The sequence below is a fragment of the Lagopus muta genome, chromosome 8 (assembly GCF_023343835.1).
Source record: "Lagopus muta isolate bLagMut1 chromosome 8, bLagMut1 primary, whole genome shotgun sequence".
NCBI lineage: Eukaryota > Metazoa > Chordata > Aves > Galliformes > Phasianidae > Lagopus > Lagopus muta.
Genome location: NC_064440.1, coordinates 4,779,276 through 4,799,960, shown reverse-complemented (window position 1 = coordinate 4,799,960; position 20,685 = coordinate 4,779,276). Strand labels below are relative to the sequence as shown.

The window sequence follows — 20,685 nt, the reverse complement described above, 5'->3', positions numbered from 1 at the left end:
AATACAATTATGTTCATTCTTCTCAAAACTATTCAAATTCGAGAAAAAATTGGATTTTTTCTTTTCACTGATTTTTAAATAGATCTTCTTTCAAAATGCAGATTTATTTTACATTTTAGGTTTGATGCAGTTATTTAGGAAAGATGTATATAAAAATTTGATCATCAGATATGTGATGCTGTGATTAAAACAAGCTTTGAGTATTACCAACACTAGAATTATATTCCTATTGCAAATATCTTCTTTAAAAATATCTTTTTCAAGTACCATTTTCCTTCTCAGTGTTTTTGAACACGTATTTTAAATTTCATCTAGTAGCAGCTCCAAGGAAATACTCATCATTTTTGATAGATTTTTAATGACATTAGCTTACGGAAACAAATATATTTTGCATACAAAGGTGATAAAATTTGTTGCTATTTTTTCACAGATGTCTTTGCTTTTCAAAGACTCAACAGAATTCAAATTTTAGGAGAAAAAAATAGATAAAAGAAAGATTCTACTTAATGGGAGATAAAATTCATCCGTTTCTGCCATACTCTCAGTATATGAAATTGTCTATTCAATTGCAAAGCGAATTAAATATAAATTATATCTAACTATTTACAACTATTCCCACACAAAAAAGCTGGACTCAAGACCAAGGAATCCCAGGAAATAAATATTTGAGAGACTGAGATTTTCTAGCTGTGAAAAAATGTACTGCTTTCCAAAAGAAATCTGAGGCAGCCTGAGACTGCTGTTCTCTAAAGCACAGTTCAAAGTCCACCTCATTCCTGAGACTTGGGTGCTTTCAGGAAAAAAAACAAAAAAGGAATGATAGGAAGTATTTTGATTTCAGACTTTCTCCTTTAAATGCTCTCAAGGTTTTACAAGAAACTTTTCTATGTATTTTCATAGTAAATAAATCTTAGCTAAAAAAAATTCTAAGAAAAAAATGGAGATATAATAAAATTTGTTGCCATAAATCAGTGAGTATTTAACTTTTTATAAGTTTTAATATACATAAAAAGTACCACCAGTCGATATTGAAACAATATTATCCTTAAGAACAGCCAACCTTTCTCTCGTGCTCTATTAAAGACTTTCACTTCCTTCAGGTTTATTCCAAGGCCAGTCCTCATGGTCACAGCATCCGTGGCCTCATTCTTGTGGCCTCTTCTAATAGAGCCATTTGCATGTGCTCTGCCAAAAAAGTTGAAGATGTCTGATCAACAATCCTCAACTACTTCACACCAAACAAATGACTGAAGGGCAGCAGAGAGTTCATCTAACAGAAGGTGAAAAACCTGCTCTCATCTATGATACTGATATGCTTTAGCTTTCAGTATCAAAGATACCCTCTCTTTCAAACTGCATAGCTTTCTGCTATCCATTCTGTGACCTTGCTAAGGAATGGCTAATCCTACAAAGGTGAAGCACCTAGCACTGAAATAACATTTTGAGACTCAAATGCTTATGAAAAATAAATTACCTGTCAGACCAGTAGATGTAAGCTCCGAACACCGCAACTGAAAACATATCCACATTGCTCCCTGACAGCACAATCTCCCGATTCCCTCCACTCTCAAGGTCAATTCTTTCTATCTTGTCGGTACGAGCATCACACCAATATAATTTATTTTCCTAAAGATTAATTTTAAAGGAAACATCAAAAATCTTGTCCAAGTATTTCATTAAGAGTTAGTAAGATTGCTGTGATGTGGAAGACATTGACTTTAATGAAATATAATGTACACCAAATATTTCAAATTATAATCAAAAACAAAGAAACTAACCTCGTAGTCAATGGAAATCCCATTAGGCCACACAATCCCCAGGCTCACAAGAACAACCTTCTCAGATCCATCTAAATATGCCTTTCCTATGCAAGGAATCTGTCCCCACTCTGTCCAAAATAAATACCTAAAAAGTTACACAAATTACCTATTAAAATTTAACACAAAAACAAAGAGATGAAAATGTACAATACTGTCTTTCAATTGAAAACAAAATGAATGCATCATCACTGTCAAATAGATACTTCATGCTTATACACCTTCGAATAACCTTTATGGGATAAATCTACTGGTTTGATAAACTACTTAAGCAATTTTTTTTTTTTTTTTTTGAGTTGTTACATATGAAGTAACTCTTAAAATCGTAATTTATCAGTCAATATGCAATGGTATGCTTAAAGAATATGGTTTGGTGCTTGGGAAAGTAAAACCAAAACAGAAATTACTGGAACAAAATCATGCATCTAACCAACATTGAGATAAAACATGAGATGTATGTCTAAATAAAATTAAATAGGAAAGCATTTAGGGAAATGGTAGAGGAAAGTTGTTTTGCTAGCCTCCCTAATGATCATGGGAAAACCTTTTCACCTTACTTATCTCTGTATGCATTGCTGTACACTTACTGGCACAGACACATCGCTGATTCAAGGTGAGACACTATGATAAATTTCTGCTTTGACCTCCTACTTTTCTATTGCTTTAGACATAGCAGGAGGAGGCTAATGAACCTGCAGACAGCACTTACTTCACTGAGATTTCTAACAGCACTTTTTTATGTAACTGAACTTGTATTCAGAGATCTGGTCAGAGATGAATATCCTTAACACAGGATATCAACTAATTATTTACTACTGAAAGGCAAGCATTTGATATTCAACTATGCAGTATTCTCTCAGCCTAGTTAGTTAAACAAACCAACCAACCAACATTAAAAAAAACATAACTATCAGATTTTTAAAAAAATCTAGAAGCCTCCAAAGAAAATTCTGAAAAGGTAATACACATTACTTAAGACATTACTGGAGCACTGATGGTTAGAAATATATTGATATATTAACATCAGTAAATCATTAAATAGCATAGAAAAAATTTGATCTTCCCAAATGTTCTTAGAAGCTCTAAAATACTTCCACCTTTGCAGTGTTATGCTACCTAGCTATTTGGTATTTATATTGCAATGCCAGAATAATGACAACAACTTTTCTAGGAACTATCCCACATATAAGCCAAGTAGCTGACACAAAGATGCAAATGACAAAATTTTGATGTGGTCATAGAATTAACTTAAAAAAATATATATCTGTGAAGAAAATGAAATAGGAGTTTAAAATTCAACAATGCAAACACAACTGAAGTTTCCCAAATGTCTTCAATGGAGGAAGATTCAAAGTCTAGGAAATATTTCAGAATGACCTTTGCTCTGTATTTCAAGCACAGTTTTGAGCTCTCTCAGAAAAAATTATTTAATTGTAGAAGAAAAATGGAAACCAAGTGCATTTTAAATGAATAAGTACTCCTGATGAGGGAGAAGGACACTCCTTTATAGAACTACACATTCTTAACTTTAAATAATGCTACCAACCAGCTGAATGCTGGCTGCTTCATATCTCGGTATAATGGGCAGATTCAATGAGATCAAATAACTACTATTTTCCACTCTGTTCTTAAAGCTGTCAACTCAAGCTTCAAGAGAAATGAAAAATGTGAAGACAGGGCAAGGAGAGGGCAGGAAGGGAGGTACACTTTTGAAAGTTTTGCCTGACAAAAGGAAAGAGATGACAATAATGCAGAGGATAAGCAGGTCTTTATCTTCCTCTATAAAGATATACATTTACTTCACTACAAAAACATTGCTATCCTAGTTGCATGAATTTACTTTGATTGGAGTCATCTGAATAGAGCACTTTGTGGCACAGTATTAAAGAGAGTCCAAGCTTTTGTGTTTTCACAGAACTTATCTAAGTATATTATGTACATGCTGAGGGAAACTATACCGTAAATGAAATAGCGTTTTGAAGAATCTTGGTGTACACTTCTGGTCTAAAGATTTTATTAGACTCTTATGCAATACTCTGCAAAGGTTTGTTGTTTTTTTTTCTTCCTTGTTCGTTGTTAACATAAGAACATGTTGAGCACAAAGTAAAAAAAAAAAAAAAAAAAATCCGGATCCTGACAAACAACGTAAATTCTGAACTGTGAGAAGATATGGCCAAGATACTCGTGGTGCCACATGAACCCAGCCATAATGATTTGTGACACAAGCAACTGCATTATGCAGAAAATAAAATCTACTTTTACTTTCACCTTCACTTTTAAATGCATTTCCAATCTGCAAAACACACAGTTCACTAAAACTATATTCTCATAAAAGAAATTGGGGCAAGTTGCAGACAATATTTTACATCAATTTTTGTTAAGAAGTCTGAATTCTTCATCACTTCACTAAAGATGCAGACTTCTCCAGCTAATACGGAAACTGCATTCCTGAACATACTGTCATACTCATTTAATTGAGCCTGGGGAAAATGAGTGACACAGCTTTGTCTATTGGTTTGGGAAGAGGTAGATTTTCAAATGCTTCTTTAAAACTTTGATGCACACCATGTAGTTTACATTTTAGGAAGGCAACTGTAGCAGTTAAATCTTCTGAGCTGTAAATCAACTCAAAGTATATTTCATATTCCAGTGGAAAAAAAAAAAAAAAAGATGGAAATCCTTTGCAGAATTTACTGCTTCTGTGTTACTTGTAGCTCTCCATCAGCTTTACAGCCTGAAAGAATGGAAACTTCTCATTTCTATTCGAGATGCATTGTAGTCTCATCAAACAGTTGGATGAGAAGTGATGTAATTTTTAAGAGTTACCCATATGTTCATCTGACACAGCTTTCAGCTACCTTGGGTAATCTCCTTGGTTGATGCAGAGTGTTGTAACGTGATACTGGCATTTATAACTATCAGAGAATATGCCTTTATACTATTTCACCACCACAGTGAGGTCTTCATTAGATAGTGTGACTTCTTGGATAAGCTGAAAACTTAAGTACTTAACAGATTTAAGCATGTTTCCAAGCAATGGATACACTTCAGCTAAAATGATCATCTTAGAAAATGAAGGCTTGCACAGAGAAAATATAGTACTTCCTGCAGATGAAAATCCTCATGATGAAACTCATGAAAATTCTCAGGACATCTTAAGAAGATTTTCTTCCACCTGGGTCCAGTTATAGCAAAATACATCCCATTACACTACTTTTGGGTTTTATTAAACAGCTATATTAGAAAAAAGGCCTTGATTCCTAAAAGCTTCATTGCAAACATGCAAATGTTAAAAAAAAAAAAAAAAATGTAGCCATAGTCATGTTACCCTTTTTCGGGGTGTACTGCAATAGATCTTGGCTGGTCCAGACCCTGGGATATGATTACATATCGGAATGAGCCGTTGAGCCTGGCAACTTCAATTAAGTTGAAGCCATGATCTGTCCAATATATGTTACCTAGGAAAAATATTGTGAAGTTACAGAAAAAAGAAAACATCACTTCAGAAACTTAAACATCTTAAATGCATAAGTTAAAACCAGAAACTGACTGCTATACTTTAAGCTGCATGCATCTTGTATTTTAGTTTTCAGTCCTTTTTAGCCTTCTGTTTTCAAGTATAAACTTGTATTGCTGGTTGTCACAGTTGTGACTATCCATATAAGAAGACAATTTTTTTTTCGGTTTAAAACTGAACCCACTCCTCATCAAAAAAGAACACACCATACTTCAAGAAAAAAAAAAAAAAGAGCGTAACATCCTTGTGATACACTATGAAAATAATAACAAAAAGTATTAGATAACTGGAATACTATAAATTAGTGATGAAAGTGTATCAAATTATTTAGTCTTGAGTGGAAATGCAAGAGCATACATTAATTCATCATAACAATACCTGACACAAATAAACTCCTACCTGCTATCCAATCCACTGCAATGCCTTCAACTCTTCCCAAGCCATTTGTAACAACATCTTCTTTCCATGTTTGGTCCCGTTTAGATCTGCTAATTTTGTTGAAACCCATGTCGGTCCAATAGATTGTATCATTACCTATAAAAACATAATGAAAACTCTTGGATTAATTTAGTTATGTTAGCACAGGTGTCTACATCAGTAACCACAAAATTTGTAATCGTTCAGATTAAGCTCTGGAAGTATCAAAAAATTTAACCAGGAAGAAAAGTGATAAATTTGAGTGATATGGTAAATGAATAAAAATTATAAATGTCTGATTAGCTTTTGCTAAGATTCTTTTTTTTTTTTTTTGTGTGTGTGTGTGTGTGTGTGTGTGTGTGTGTGTGTGTGTTAAAGTATTTCTTTAAATTGTTTTCCATGCCATTTCACTGCAGGTAATTGTCCATAAGAAGGAAGAGATGGACCACTACACAGCATTTGAGTACAGAGTTACTTTCACTGACCATTTAAACTCAAAGGCCAGGCTGAGAATTTGAAGTAGTGAAAGCACAGACATGCATTTTTCTGTTGCCACAAATTACCACTGGTAAATGAATGGGGAAAACCACGTGATGACACTCCACAAGCACAATTCCATCTATTTCTGTTGTCAGAGCTCAGAGCTATCACACAGCCATGTTGCAATACACATTCTAATTTGGTAGAAATTAATTCCTCCAGAATGAGGTGCTCCACATGGGAAGGACCACCTCTAACAGCCAGTGCTCCTACAGCCTCTAAGAGTTAGAATTTTCCAGTTGAAGCTTTCTTCCTCGACACCAACCAGGTCAAGGGTAAAGGATCAAACATCTATTCATTACTTATCCACTTCACAGATGAAGCTGTTGAGAATCTTTCAACAGCTTTGCTTCCAGGTGACAGGTTGGAACCTTTAGATTTCTTGTAGTGTAAGCATACAAGTTTATTCAACAGAGAGTACGAAGAACCAAATAAGTGAAACTGCAAGATATGATAGTCTCAAACTAGAAATGGATTCTTAGAATTCTGTTGAACAATACTTCATTGATAACATCAAAGCAATTACTAGAAAAAAATAATAATTCTGTGATAACTGTGCAAAAGAACTCCACATACTGACAGCTGACAATCACTCCAAAAAAATCTAGGAAATACTGTAAAAAAAAAAAAAAAAGAGAGAGAACTAAAAAACCCTCATTTTTAGGAGATACCACTGATCTACTAGCTGACAGTAGTAAATGAATTTTATTTCAGAAAAGGTTCCTGTGAAAGCATGGCTTCTTCCTTAATCCTCTTTCTAGTATGTTCAGTACTGCAAGAGGAAGTTTAAAGCACACGCTTCTAGAAAACAAACTTCAAAGCAAATACTAACAAGTCAAGTATGGAAATGTAATAATCATCCTGTAAAATATACTGAATATGATGTTTTGATATAACTACTTAAAGATAAAAAATAAATGAATAAAAATTTTAAGTATTGATAAATGTTATTTATTCAATGCAAAACCTTCCAGTCACTACATTTTATATATCGCATTGGATAATTTTCAGGTACCTCTTGATAGCTTAAGAGAAATCACACTCTTGCACTCTATAGTGAAAAAAACCCACTAAATTAATTTGTACTAAACTAATAAGGATTCTTGTAGGTTACAAATACAAATAATATTTCATGTATTATTCCAATAATATGCTGTACTTCAGGATTTTATGGTAGATCTCTTCAAAAGCAACACCTATTTATTTCCATTGAAACTACAAAAGATACGAAGAACACAAAAACACTTTTTGATACAGTAAACTCTCAGCTACAAGGCACTATTTTTCAAAGTTATTTTTACATCCAGCAAACAGTGAATGATATCCTAGGATGTAACTAAAGCTCTGAGCACCAGCTGGCACTGGATTGAAGGCAAAATATGCAAAATGAGGCGGCACTGTGAAATACTAAGTGAACTTGAAATTTTGCTAAGTAGATGTACAAAACCATCAAATAAAAAGGTTGGCCAAAGGTAGAGAAGAGTTTAATGAGTTTTACTTCTTACTTGTTGGCAAAAGATTAGTGATATTTGTGTTATGAAGCAGTCAAACTGAATAAGAAGGAAGAGGCTTGTTCAGAAGTTTTGAATTGTTTTCTTTTCCATTTTTTAAAGCAGTGGAAATAGCTAACATATACACAGTAAACTATACAGAATATTTACCTGCATGGAAGTCTATGCCCACTGCAAATGAGGTTCCAGATATAGGCATTAAAGCTTCCATTTTATCATTTGGATCAAGAGGAATTCCTCTAATCCCTTCATGAACAGAATACATAACAAATGATTCTACACCTGAGGGAAAAATCAAATAGGTAAGGGCAGCAAAACGGAGACTTTCCCTATTAACAACACTTGAGGAATAACAGAGTTCTCCTATACTGTTCAATAGCTGTCCAGAACAATGAATCCAACTCTTTAAAAGAAAATCCATCAATTATTATACTTCATTTCTAACTATAAATGCAGTTTTACAAATAGGAGGGAGTTACTGTTCATTTTCAAGCACCATCTCAAAATTAATTAATATCAGTGAAAATTTAAACTAAGAATAAACTATTTTGAATTATGAGGCATTTAAGAATATTTTCAGTGCATATCCACGTTTTATGTATTTAGCAAGAGACAGTTCCTCAGAACTCAATGAACGCACAGCTCAGGCTGTGTAAAACATCTTCTGAGGCATAAGATGCATCTCACCTCGTTCAGTCATGCAATCACCCTTTACGAACAATAGAGAAGTACACAGTTAAAAAAAATCATGCTTTGGATACACTTTAAATGTCTACATTTGTGCTACATTAATAACAAAACAGAAGCATCCATTTCTATTAAGTAGGAAGAAACAGTTGAAATGAATCACACCTTTTGATAAACAAAATTAAAACAAGTATTTTGTTGCATTAATCACCAAGTCCTCGTAATAAAACTTCTAAGTTCTAAGCTCTTCTAACTCTAAGGGAAATGACATAGCATGCTGATACACAACTCTCAATCTTCTAGTTCAGCTATGATGAACAAATAGGTTTCTTTTCTTTTCCCTTAGAAGTACAAAAGAATACATTAGAAATAAAAAAAAAAATGTTGCCAAGTAGCATATGGCAAGCACTCAAGTAGAAAACCATCTTTATGTTGCTCAATTCTGTTTCCAACTATAGTCTATTATATATACTGCATATATACTACATAGCAATACCCCATAGGAATAATTAACAAAAAAAGTTTATAACTAACTACCACGGCACCTCAAAAATAAAGTGCCTTTCACTGTTCTGTATAACAATATGGCTTCACTTTTTAATGGAAATAGATACTTAGATTTTACTTTTTAATGGTAATAGATACAGTAGATGCAGTAGACACCCAACTTTTCAGACTGTAGTCCGTAATTAGTTTTAAGATAAGGTGGATAACCAAAATGTATCGCTCAAATGATGGATCAGATGGTCTCCTTTTCTGACTATTTAAAAAAAAAGTGAAAAATATACCTTAAGGTTTTCCGTAAAAGTTCCACATAGCTAAATAAACAAATGAAATGCTAAATTTATCTCTTCACCACGCTGAACTCTTCCATTTTAACCACCAAAATAAATAAGTGAAGTTTCTTTCTAAGTTACTTACAGATTTCCCATAAAACTGAAGTTAGCTAAAAATAAATACGAAAAGCATTTCTAACCTTTGCATGCCATGCGGTTTTTTTGGAGGTTGTAGCCCACTGTACAAACACAGGTTCTTGTGGTTTCTGATGTTGGTAAACAGAGCTGGGAACATCCACCATTATTAAATTGACAGGAATTGCTACCTAGAACATAACAGGACAGAAATCACAACAGGTAATAATCTGAACAGTGTAATCCTGACTAAAAAAAAAAGTGAGCGTTGCTATCAATTTTTTAATAGTACCACAAAACAAATTTTGTTCAGGCAAATTCTTGGTAAAAATGAAATATAGAAGAACACGTTTCAGGCTATACTGTTATTTGTATACTTGGTCATGCTACGCTCTTATGGTACTTATTCACCAAGGCAGCAGCTTTTTTCTCGCTATATATATTTTAAAATAATTCAGTTTCTTGAACTTTCATTTTACAGTAGAAATATATGATAAAACTGAAGATACTGTTTTAAGTTAGAGAGCAACTATGCTGAAATATTTTCAGTGACAGTCTAAAAAGCATCTCTTATTCTGGAATTCTTGGGGTTACACTTGATGTCTGGAGGTCCCTTCCAATCCCTATGATTCTGTGATTCTGTGACCATTAACATGTAATTGATCATATTTTAATTGTTCATCAAATGCTATACTAACCCTGCATCCTAATGAATTAGCACTTGTCTGGTATAATTAAGATACCCTCCAATGTGAACTCACAGCTCTATGTTCCTATTTCAGAACTCAAACATTTACTTTTAGTGTACAAACATTTTTCGATAAAATATGCAATAAACATTATACAGAATATAACAAATATATTTCAGAAATTTGAAGCACTATGAAGAAACATTTAAGTCTACTAAGACACACAAGTTATTAATCTGAATAGTACTTATTTTTAATTTAGAAATATATTTATACACATTTATATAAACAAATATTTATATTTATTTCTAAACATGAGATATTCCTTAATCTGAATTCAAAAAAGTGTTCCAGTAATCCAACAATACAAATGCAAAAGATGTGTAAAGTTTTGAAGTCTAACATATCTTCAGAAAAATGGACAAATTGTAGAATACAAAATAAAATCTAGAATAACAACAGCCTACATAGAAGAATCTGTATGTACCCTCACACCACATGAAAGGGTGAGACTTACAAAGCACCATCAGTGTTTTCTAAGTTTTGTAAAAGTGTTTCTGGAAACTGCTCAATAAGGATCTGAGTGAATAACACTGAACCCTGAAAGCAAAGGCTGAGAATAATGAAGATGATTTCACATTCTTATAATTTTTGGCAACTTGAACATGAGAATCTGCTCATGAATGATTTTAGAGAGAAAAAAAGATGAAATTCCTATGAAGTAGACCTGTTGATTAACTATTCCATGGATAACTGGATAATGACTAATCACCAGGACTAAATCTCACTTATGAATAAAAAACACACAATTTGTGCCTGTGAGATTTGGGAGCAACTGCTGTGTATGCAAAAACATTACTGACAAGTTCAAGAATATTGTACTGAAGTCCATGCACTTTGCATTCATCTTCCATTAAAAAAATGGAAAAGCAAAAACTGGATAAAATTTTAGTGGCTTTGTCAACAAAACTGAAAATATAAGACTAGAGAAATAAGAGGAACAGCTACAAAAGCCTTTCCTGTGTTCTGTGGGAAGGAAGAACCTCCCAAATGTCTTCATCTCTAATAACCTCCAAATTCATAAAATGTACAGCATGACTTCAAACTTACTCATATTACATCAATTCCCACTTTGCCAATTAAGTTTCAGCAGTATTAGTAATATTCCCCCACTTTTCTGCTGCATTTTCTGTCAATTTAAATGCATTAAAAGGCCTTAAAGGCAGTAACGTAGAATGTTAATGACTTCATTTATTTAAATAATATTTATTTAAACTTTCATTAATTCAAGATGAGGTGCATGTATCAATGCTAATTTTTGGCAAAAAATTTAAACCTAGACTCTTCATAGAACTCCAGCTATCACAACAGTGTAAACTATAAAGTATCTAACAAATTAAATTACATAGGGAGACATAATCAATTATCTTAAATCAATAATGGATTCAATACTAAAGCGTTTTATGGTATTTTGTAATTGAATTACAATGACAATTTTTTTTTATTATAAGAACGTTTGGAAAATAACATGGGAAAAGATATTAGACAACTTAACAGCTGGTTAAAAATTTTAAAATTTACCTTGCTGTGCTGCCTTATCATATACTTTCATATGCACAACACCTGAAGTCTTGTTTCGCAGGATAGTTGGGTTTCTTCCATCTCGTTTGTTACAAGTTCCAATCTGAGCTAAATTCTGGTCTGCCCACCAAAGCTTTTTATCTGTAAAAAATTCAAGTTTTGAAAATTAAGAGGAGCGATCATTATGAATTACACATATTTGAAAACTAAGTAGGAAAAATTTTTTGAGCTCAGATCACATGTAAGAAAGATGAGAGTTATATCCAATTTATAACTGAAAATTAGAAAACATTACAAAACACATTCAGTACTACTGCAAGACATGATTTGTACACAAACCTTTCTATATGCATACGTATGTGAAGAAAACAAGAACTCAAGTTTCAAGTTTTCACTGACTTGAATGTTCAAATTATTAAGTATGAAAATTATCATAAAAATCATTACGATTCTTGTTACTGTCTTAAGGATTGAAATCACCAACTTTACACTGATATCAATAATAAAATAGATCATTATAAATTAACATAATATTAAAACAATAGAAAAAAGCAAACTCGAGTCATGAAGATTTCCCTGAAATTCAGACAGGATTCTAAGTGAAATCAGGCTACAAACTACTTTTGATCAATTTCTTGTACCCGCACTGGTTACTATGGAATATGAATTTTCATTAAAAATAAAAATACAAATACCATATTACTGAAAAAAAATATTCTTCATAACAGTTGAAACAATTGAAATAGATAAGCTATTTAAAAGAAAGTAAAAAAACTGAAATGTACACAGGAGAAGTATATTATCTCCATTTCACTTGTATCACTTTGGGAAAACGTTATTGTGAAACATCATTTAAATATAAGCATTAGTTTTGTTCAGAAACATAGAACATCTGTCAGTGCCATTTTTTATCATACAACTTTGAAACAGACTCATTGTCTGTTGGAATTCACGTAACAGCCTCTGCAGTTAATGAGCTAGTCTTTTTTCACCTAACAAAAACAAAAAACCCACACTAGTGTTAATGGTTTATCATTTCCTCACAGTAGTAAGCTACAGTACTTTACATCAAACCACTAGTGGGCTGTATTTCTATCAAGTTTTGAATATTTCAAGAACCATGCACAAATACAAGAGGGCTATGAAGTTATAACACGGACAAAGTGAAAAGTATTAAATAAAGCAATATATTGTAAATTTTGAGATGACTTGGCAAGGAATAGAGTATGAGAAAGTAATGAAAATTAGAGTATGAAAAATACACTTCTGAAAACCTTCTCTGATGCTCTCATACAAAAACTGCATTCCCTGTTGCTAAGGCATGGAAGACTGAAAGGAGATGAAATCAGAAGTCTAGAAACGTCCTTCAGTCTTCTGCTATTTCTTTATATTTATATGCATTTAAAATGCTTAGTTAGCTTTAGTATAGATCTGAAGGATGACATCAAGACCTTAGAACAATGTTCTACAACAGTAACCTCCACTCAGTGTTTTGAAGATGATGTTGGAGTGACAATGGATAGTCTCGTGGCAGGGACTAGTCAAGTGTCATGAACTAGGGATGCCCAAGAAATTCTCACCCTTGTATCACATCTGAGACTACCACAACCTCAGAATCAGGCTACTGAAATTGAGCATGACATGTTTTTGTGACTTGCTATGCGCCAAGAGAGAAACAAAAAGTCTTTGAAATTTCACATAAAATGCATCAGCGTTACATAATAAGGGTGAGACGGTTAATATAAACATTATTTTCTACATAAATATCTTCCATGAGTTACATGGCAGCAGTTCAGTCTAGTGAAAACTGAAGTATGAACTGAAATTACAATCATTACTAAAAAGCAAGTATTTCCAAAAGAATAATGAAATAGTAATAATGCTTACTAATTTTAAGTCTACAAACTTTAACAAACTTCCAAAATGAGATCTCAGCTAAATCTTTGCAACTGAATGTTCACAATGAAGAACTCCTTACCTAACCAATGCCAAGGCCTTCAGTTGTTTCCCTTATAACAATTTTTTTCATTTTTATCACAATTAATTTCAGCCAGCTTGTTCCCATCTATTCATCAATCTCAATGGTTGTTGGAATCAAAGCAAAACAGTCCTTTTCTATCTGGGTGAGACTGAAACACAGAGCACACCAAACATACAGAAAACACTTAGCCATTGCTAACTCTTAATGTCATCCTTCAGACATTCCATAAATGCATTATTTCAGTGAAGAACTTCTGGATGTTTCTAGCTCTGGACAAACAAAAACAATGCAAAACGCTGCTAGCTATTTCTACTAGGTTCTTTAGGAACATCAACATCCTGATTTCCAATTTTCACAATAAAGACATTATGCATTTCTGCTAGTTGCTAATAACTAAAATACTTGGAGGGGGAGGGGGGGAGACTATGTAAATGCACAGAACTAACGTAATCTTTATCGAAGTACAGATTTACTTTTGAAGAACAACTAAGAACACACACTTCGCATTTTCTCAACAAGCTCACAAGAAATTTTGTACAAAATCTTGTCTGCTTGAACCCCAGTAATTTTGCAGAATAGCTGAATGACTGAATGATTGAAGACCTCTTCTTCTCTGGCAGCCAAATAGCCAAGCAGCACTTTTACTGGCCAGCCTATCACCTTACATGTAGCTCAAGAGAGGCAACAGCACATACTTTGTCTTAACACAGAGAAGATGGAAAATGGAGTGGAGGGAAAACAACTGGAGATATTTAAAAACTGTGAGTGGGAAACAGGGTACAGTGATTGCAAATTTTGGATTTGGGAATGGGGGGAAAGGTCCTTGCAGTAGACAGATTTGTTGTGCAGAAGAGAAGGAGAAAAACTGAGCTGAGGTTTTAGGATAAAAGGTATGGAGTTTTGCAACGGAAGCCTTACAGAGATTAAGTTGAAGAAAGAAGTCCAAGTTACTGTTTTTAAGATACAAGAGACAGGAACTCAGTCTTCCCTGGTTCCACTTCTGCTGTAAATGCTGCTGATTTGACAGTACTTCTACTAAATCAAAACGCCTACCTATGAATGCAAGTTCTACTGATTTTACTCAGAGGAGGAATTTTAAGTTTTTTTAAGAATGAACTTTATTTCTTTTAATGCTTTTAAGCTTTCAAAAAACAAGTTATAATCAACAGACATTAATTAGTGGAAAAATTGAAAAGCGGTTTTTTATACCAACATATCAGAATATAATTTTTGGCATCTCTTATATCAACCTGTAAAGAGCCTAACAGTGGCACAGAGACCATAGCCAATCTTCTGATTTCAATCCCTGAACACATTAATTCTCAAAATCTCTAAAGTATGTGAAGATCTTTGATGTGATGGCCTCAAAATCCAAGGTTTACATGTAAGTTTCCACAGTACATAAAATATTTTACAGTGTCTGCCTCTCATTTTCCCTTGGATGCCACAACACCCTTCCTGAGTCTTTACTTCCTAGGCAAAACCTAAGCAGTAAGATGGTCTCCTTCCACCTCATTGCAAGTTATTTCTTGGTCAGAAAGACGAACCCTGACCGACTAACACTCTGTAGTTTAGCACTTTAGAAAAAAAAAGTTACAGATTTTTATATTCTAAATTTGAAGTTATAATTCTGACAATTCTTCAACCATAGATGAATTCCTATATTTTCAGTAATAATAATAATAAAAAAGATATCTTGTTTCAGTAATAATAATAATAATAATAATAATAATAATAATGATATTTTGTTAGGTAAATTAATCAAATAAGAATGTAGTTCTGCTGCTACCTTTCCCAGAAGTCAGAATAATCTTCAGTTTTTCATGTGCACTTTTAAACTAAAAGAAATGAACATATATGGACGTGCTTAGGCTAAAATATATTGCTTCGCAGCAAGATAGCATTTCACTCATAACACTTAAAATATTAATGACTATGAAATACAACCTTTAAGCAATGTTCTTCATGAAGAAAAAAGTATGAACATTTCTTTTTTTTTTTCCTCTTAATATTTATGTATCTTTTAAAGATCTTAAATGAAATTATTAAATGGAAAAAGTATGTATAATCGTAAGTTTAACATCATCAGCATTTTAATTTCAGAAAGACAAAGTTATTACTGTAGATGAATCAAAAATAAAATCTTAGATCAAAAAACTTGTGAACTTTGGAAACACTGCATTTCCAAAAAATTCTGTGCAGTAAATTCATATTTTTTTTCCCCCCATTAAATAAACAGTTGCCAATGTTGCAGTTTTAAATATTTAAGACAATTATTTTTTATAGGCAGATAATTGAGTGTTTCATGATGAAAGTTGCAGTCCTGAAAAACAATCTCCATTACAGTAACTGTACTCCCACAAAAGAATATAAACACTGAAAAAAAACAAGGGACGATGATCATTTACTGATTAGTCTTCACAACTTTATTACAACAAAACTATCTTCAGAGTGAATATACTCTGAATATGAAGATTTGGAGACCTAAGTGGAACTCTGGTGAAACCTAAGTTAATTTTAAAGGAAATGTTTCATCTTAAGCATCCAAAGGTGCTAGAATTGGATGAGGGAAAATATCTTTTTATGACATAGATCTATTAAATTACAGTAGCTCATGTCAATCTTCAGAACAAAAAAATCTTGATGATGTAACTTATAACAAGAGTAAAAAAACTCAGTCAGATGAGAGAGAAGAATATACTGGTAACTGTATGACATAATGCACATGGAAAGTCATAGTAAATTTTTTGTTATTTGTTCACATGAGATGACCCACAATAATGGATTATCTATCCTTGAGGCTAAGTGCAGCCTTTTCCATTAAATGCTTCTACATTGTTATATCAATATTTATTCGAATATTCTGAGCACAAATCAGAATGGATCATCATATAATTTCGATGTTTACTGTCATACATATACATGGTATATACCAGAATTCACTTTATGTACCCAAACCCACTCACAAAGTAAGTAAAGATCAGAGTGCAGCAAAATGTATATAATTTTCTTATTTTTGCAGCATTCTTTTTAAGAAGTATTCTTTAAGGCTTTTTTTTTTTTTTTTTTTTTTTACTTTTTTGTCCAAAATTACATCTAAGTTCCTGACAGACTACCAAAAAAGCGACCTGATGACAACTGCTGTAGAGAACGTAGATGAACAAAATCCTCAAGTAATCAACTCTGCATATTCTTTTACAATTAGATTAAAATATAACATGCTGAGTTCAATGAGGAAGTTCAATCACTGATGATTTTCCTTACCACAGACATTATCCTTCCTTCCCTTAATTATTAGTACAGAGACCAACTATTGCTGCATCATGATTTGTATGGTTCAAACGTGTCCCTTGGTTTACTGTGCTATTGAATGAGACTGTTCCTGCTCAAGTGAACAGCATCCACACAGTTTCCATCTAGTGTGCTGGACATGTAAGATCATAGATTTCTTATCTTCCTTTTACAATGGATACAATAGAAGATATGTCACTACACAGATTCACTACTAGTCCTTAGAATACTGGACTTTGAATAGAGAGGGTAACACCTTATGTCACCCTATTAAAAAGAACAAATCAAAACCTGTCACAAGAAAATACTGGAAATGTGCTTCATTATGACTCTTATCTTCTTCCATTCTTGTTAACATGACATCTGGATAAGTACTATTTAGTACCACTATTTGCGTGATCTTATTGAGCTAGCATATATTTTTCTTTGGCACAGACGTTTTATATGGTGCACTACAAGTTTTCTAACGATATATGGGTACAGCATGGAAAATTATAGGAAAAAGACAATCTGAACACCTTAGAGAGTGAAATGCAAATCTGGAAAATAAAGATATATTTTAAACATACTAATAATAAAATTTGAAACTACAGGCATCTTGAGGTATAACTTCTTAGCCTATCTGTCAAAATTAATTTGTTTTACCTGTTCAGTTATGCCCTTAGAGTTAAAGAACACTCAGTTCTCTTTAACAAGGATTCAGTTGTTCAGAAACCACTAGATGAGTGATGACACATCATGTCACACTCATACAAAAAAACAAACAAACAATAATGTTACACTGCTATTTTTGACCACAATCCTAATCAGAATTTTGGAATTCTTCATTTTCCTTCTATATATATATGTTCTCATTAGATTATTAGTTTGTGATTACTAGGTAAATAATAGGCTTAATTAATCTGTTTCCATATTTAAAATATAGTTAATGGTTTCTCACAGCCACTCAACTAAACTTACAACAATTTGCTTTCAGAAAATATTACAGAAAACTAATTTAAATCTTTAAATATCAAACTGGTTTGATTATACTAATCAGAAAGTTGTACGATCATTAGTTACAATCATCTTGATGAAATTGTGCTATAATGTTAAGAAGTGTTGTATTTGTCCATTTTGTTGGGTAATTAGTATAAAGTGCAGCAACATATTGGGAAACAGCAATTTAAAATGCCAGAAATTGCTATACTAGCATTGTGGACAGTCCTTTGGAGATTTTGAGCTGTACGGTAAACGCAAAATTTGATGGGCCATTAGTTTTTATTAATGATAGCTTGAGTATTTATGGAAGACAACTATGTACTGTACTTAGAACTGGGCAAATTGCCTAGATATATTTCATATATTAATGCTAATGTAATGAATGGTGTTACAGTAATTAGAAGACTGATGACTTGGAAAATTAAGGTGTACGTATCTGAAGTTTCCTGATTGAAGCAGCCCCTTCCATTTAACAATTGCTTTCAGAGAAGTCGCAGTTCCCACCACCTGAGTTACTAGAAATGCATTATGGTGTTACTTTTTGAAGTTTGTTTAGGAAAAAAGAAAAAAAATCAAATAATATGCCAGCTAACCACAATAACAAAAGTAGCATGAAGGTATCTTGTTAATAAATGAACTAAAGTGTCTGTCAAAAATGAAATACCATCACTATCTGTTTTGATTGATAATACACCTTGAAGGCTGCATTAAATACAGATTCTGTTCAAAAGATACAGTTTTAACATCTACATTCCCAATGAGAAGTTATGTTTTTGATTTTGTTGTACTGCTGATTTTTTTTCCTATTAATTTAAATAGAAAAAGCATTTACACACAGAATCATTCAGCATATGAATTTACTATATTTTATATTAAGTATGACAAGAGAAACACTAACACCCACCACCATAGAACATACCCTTTGAGGTTTCTACCACAAGTATTTATTGTAAAAAATCAGCAATGCACAACAAATTGTATCTTCATTATATAATCTACATCATATTCCTGTTTTCTAATTAAGTTAGTTTAATTTTGTAGTTTTACGTAAACTATATTTCTGTGAGGAGCTGATACGAAATGCACTCAAGTATCTGTGATACATGACTTTGCAGCTACAAGTTCAAAAATCTGATATGGAATATCATACTTTAAACTCAGGTGAACCTTAGCACAAGCACAGAAAATATTCTCATTTTCTTAATCTTGAAAAAAGGTATACCACTGTATCACACAGTAAAATCAGAGATTCTCTCACAAGGAACACTGCATGTTTCCAAAATGATAAAAATATTTGTTATCAACTTGTAAATGGTGTCAGTAGTAGGTGTTAAAGTTATGCAGGAAACAGAGGGCTGTGAATCAGAGAAGCTGATAAATGATAAGAAGAAAACTTCACAGGATTTAAGCAAAATAAAATGAATCCTTAACACAGCAGCAAAAGAAAATTGCTATTGACCAAATGTAAGACAACAGTGTGAGGTACTAAACAAAAGCATTAATGTGTATTTCTGAATAGTGATTTAATTAAAAATAGCTGCTGTTGCATTCACATGCACTGAATGCACTTTTGGAGAAAAAGTAGACTTGCAAATGGAATTTCATCATGGGTTTATAGCAGCACCTTAGTAATACAAAAGGTAATAGGATAAATTAAATTTTATATGCTTAAGGTCATGGAAAAAATAGTAATTTGGTGCATATTAAAATGCTTTACTTTCCATAGGAATATAACTTTCATTGTACAAATATCATACATCAAAATATGTAGGCAAAGGCAGAAATAAAAGAACTAGGAATTCTGGAGCTTAGTCTATGGAAAAATAAATATGACTGACACTTGAGCAGAAAAACAATAAATAGAAGAAATAAAGTAGAGAGAGATGTGAATATGGTTTAGTAGCTTGTGGTACTAATAGGAATGGGAGGATGTTTGGACTAGATGATCTTGCAGGTCGTTTCCAACCTTGCAATTCTGTGATTCTGTAATTACATAACTTGTTTCCAGTTCCTTTGAAGATAAACTTGAGAGCCACTCTGCCATCAACATTTTTATTATTTTTTCATGCCAAGGAAGGAATGTGTTTCATGTTGTCTGTATGCTACCACTGAAGGGTCTAATAGTAAGAAAATTACTTAAAGGCTAGACAGGACTAAACAACAGTAAATATCCAGAACAATAGCAATTAACTTCCAAACAGTTTACAACAGTTAGCTAGGAAAAAAAAACCTTCAAGAATGTAAACTGTAAGACATAACAAAACGTCTTGGAAATTGTCATAAGACCCACTAATTTTCTGTGCCTTCTGTAAGGACTATGGCTTATTCTAAGATCAGATTATAGTCACTTCATAAGCTAAACAACCTCACACCTCCTATCTTGGTTTTAGCTGTTTAGCCCAAAAAAGGCTCTAATGATCAAAAACAACTGATCAGTGTATTGTGACCAAGGCAAGACTACTCTAGATTCTGAAAATACTGAACTCCATCTCTTCTTTCTGCCCCAGTAGAAACAAATCAACAATATGACACGATCATACATATATTAAATAAATAAAATTAAGCTGTCTAAAATACTAGTTTTACTTGGAGAAACACCTAATGCCAAAAACTATTTGATTTGTCTTATATCTACCAATGCTTGCATACGAGAATATGATGTAAAGAACTTCAGGAAAACAAATGGCATCATGTGTTACTGCAGTACCTTCCACAACATAAAACCATACAAAAGAAATGAATAAGGAATCTTCATGTTGTTC

The 20,685-nt window shown here is 32.7% G+C and overlaps 1 protein-coding gene across 5 annotated transcripts in view; it reads right to left on the bottom strand.

Annotated features, from left to right (window-relative positions):
* The window catches only part of LRP1B (LDL receptor related protein 1B), a 584,143-nt gene that overhangs the window by 122,959 nt on the left and 440,499 nt on the right, over positions 1 to 20,685 (bottom strand). For all 5 annotated transcript variants that reach the window (XM_048952659.1, XM_048952661.1, XM_048952662.1 and 2 more), the window contains exons 33-40: positions 11,671 to 11,811; positions 9,466 to 9,591; positions 7,953 to 8,084; positions 5,734 to 5,868; positions 5,146 to 5,275; positions 1,779 to 1,905; positions 1,475 to 1,626; positions 1,061 to 1,185 (exon numbers count right to left, since the gene is read on the bottom strand). In XM_048952659.1, coding sequence (XP_048808616.1) covers positions 1,061 to 1,185; positions 1,475 to 1,626; positions 1,779 to 1,905; positions 5,146 to 5,275; positions 5,734 to 5,868; positions 7,953 to 8,084; positions 9,466 to 9,591; positions 11,671 to 11,811 — 1,068 coding nt within the window. The remainder of the gene's footprint in view (positions 1 to 1,060; positions 1,186 to 1,474; positions 1,627 to 1,778; positions 1,906 to 5,145; positions 5,276 to 5,733; positions 5,869 to 7,952; positions 8,085 to 9,465; positions 9,592 to 11,670; positions 11,812 to 20,685) is intronic.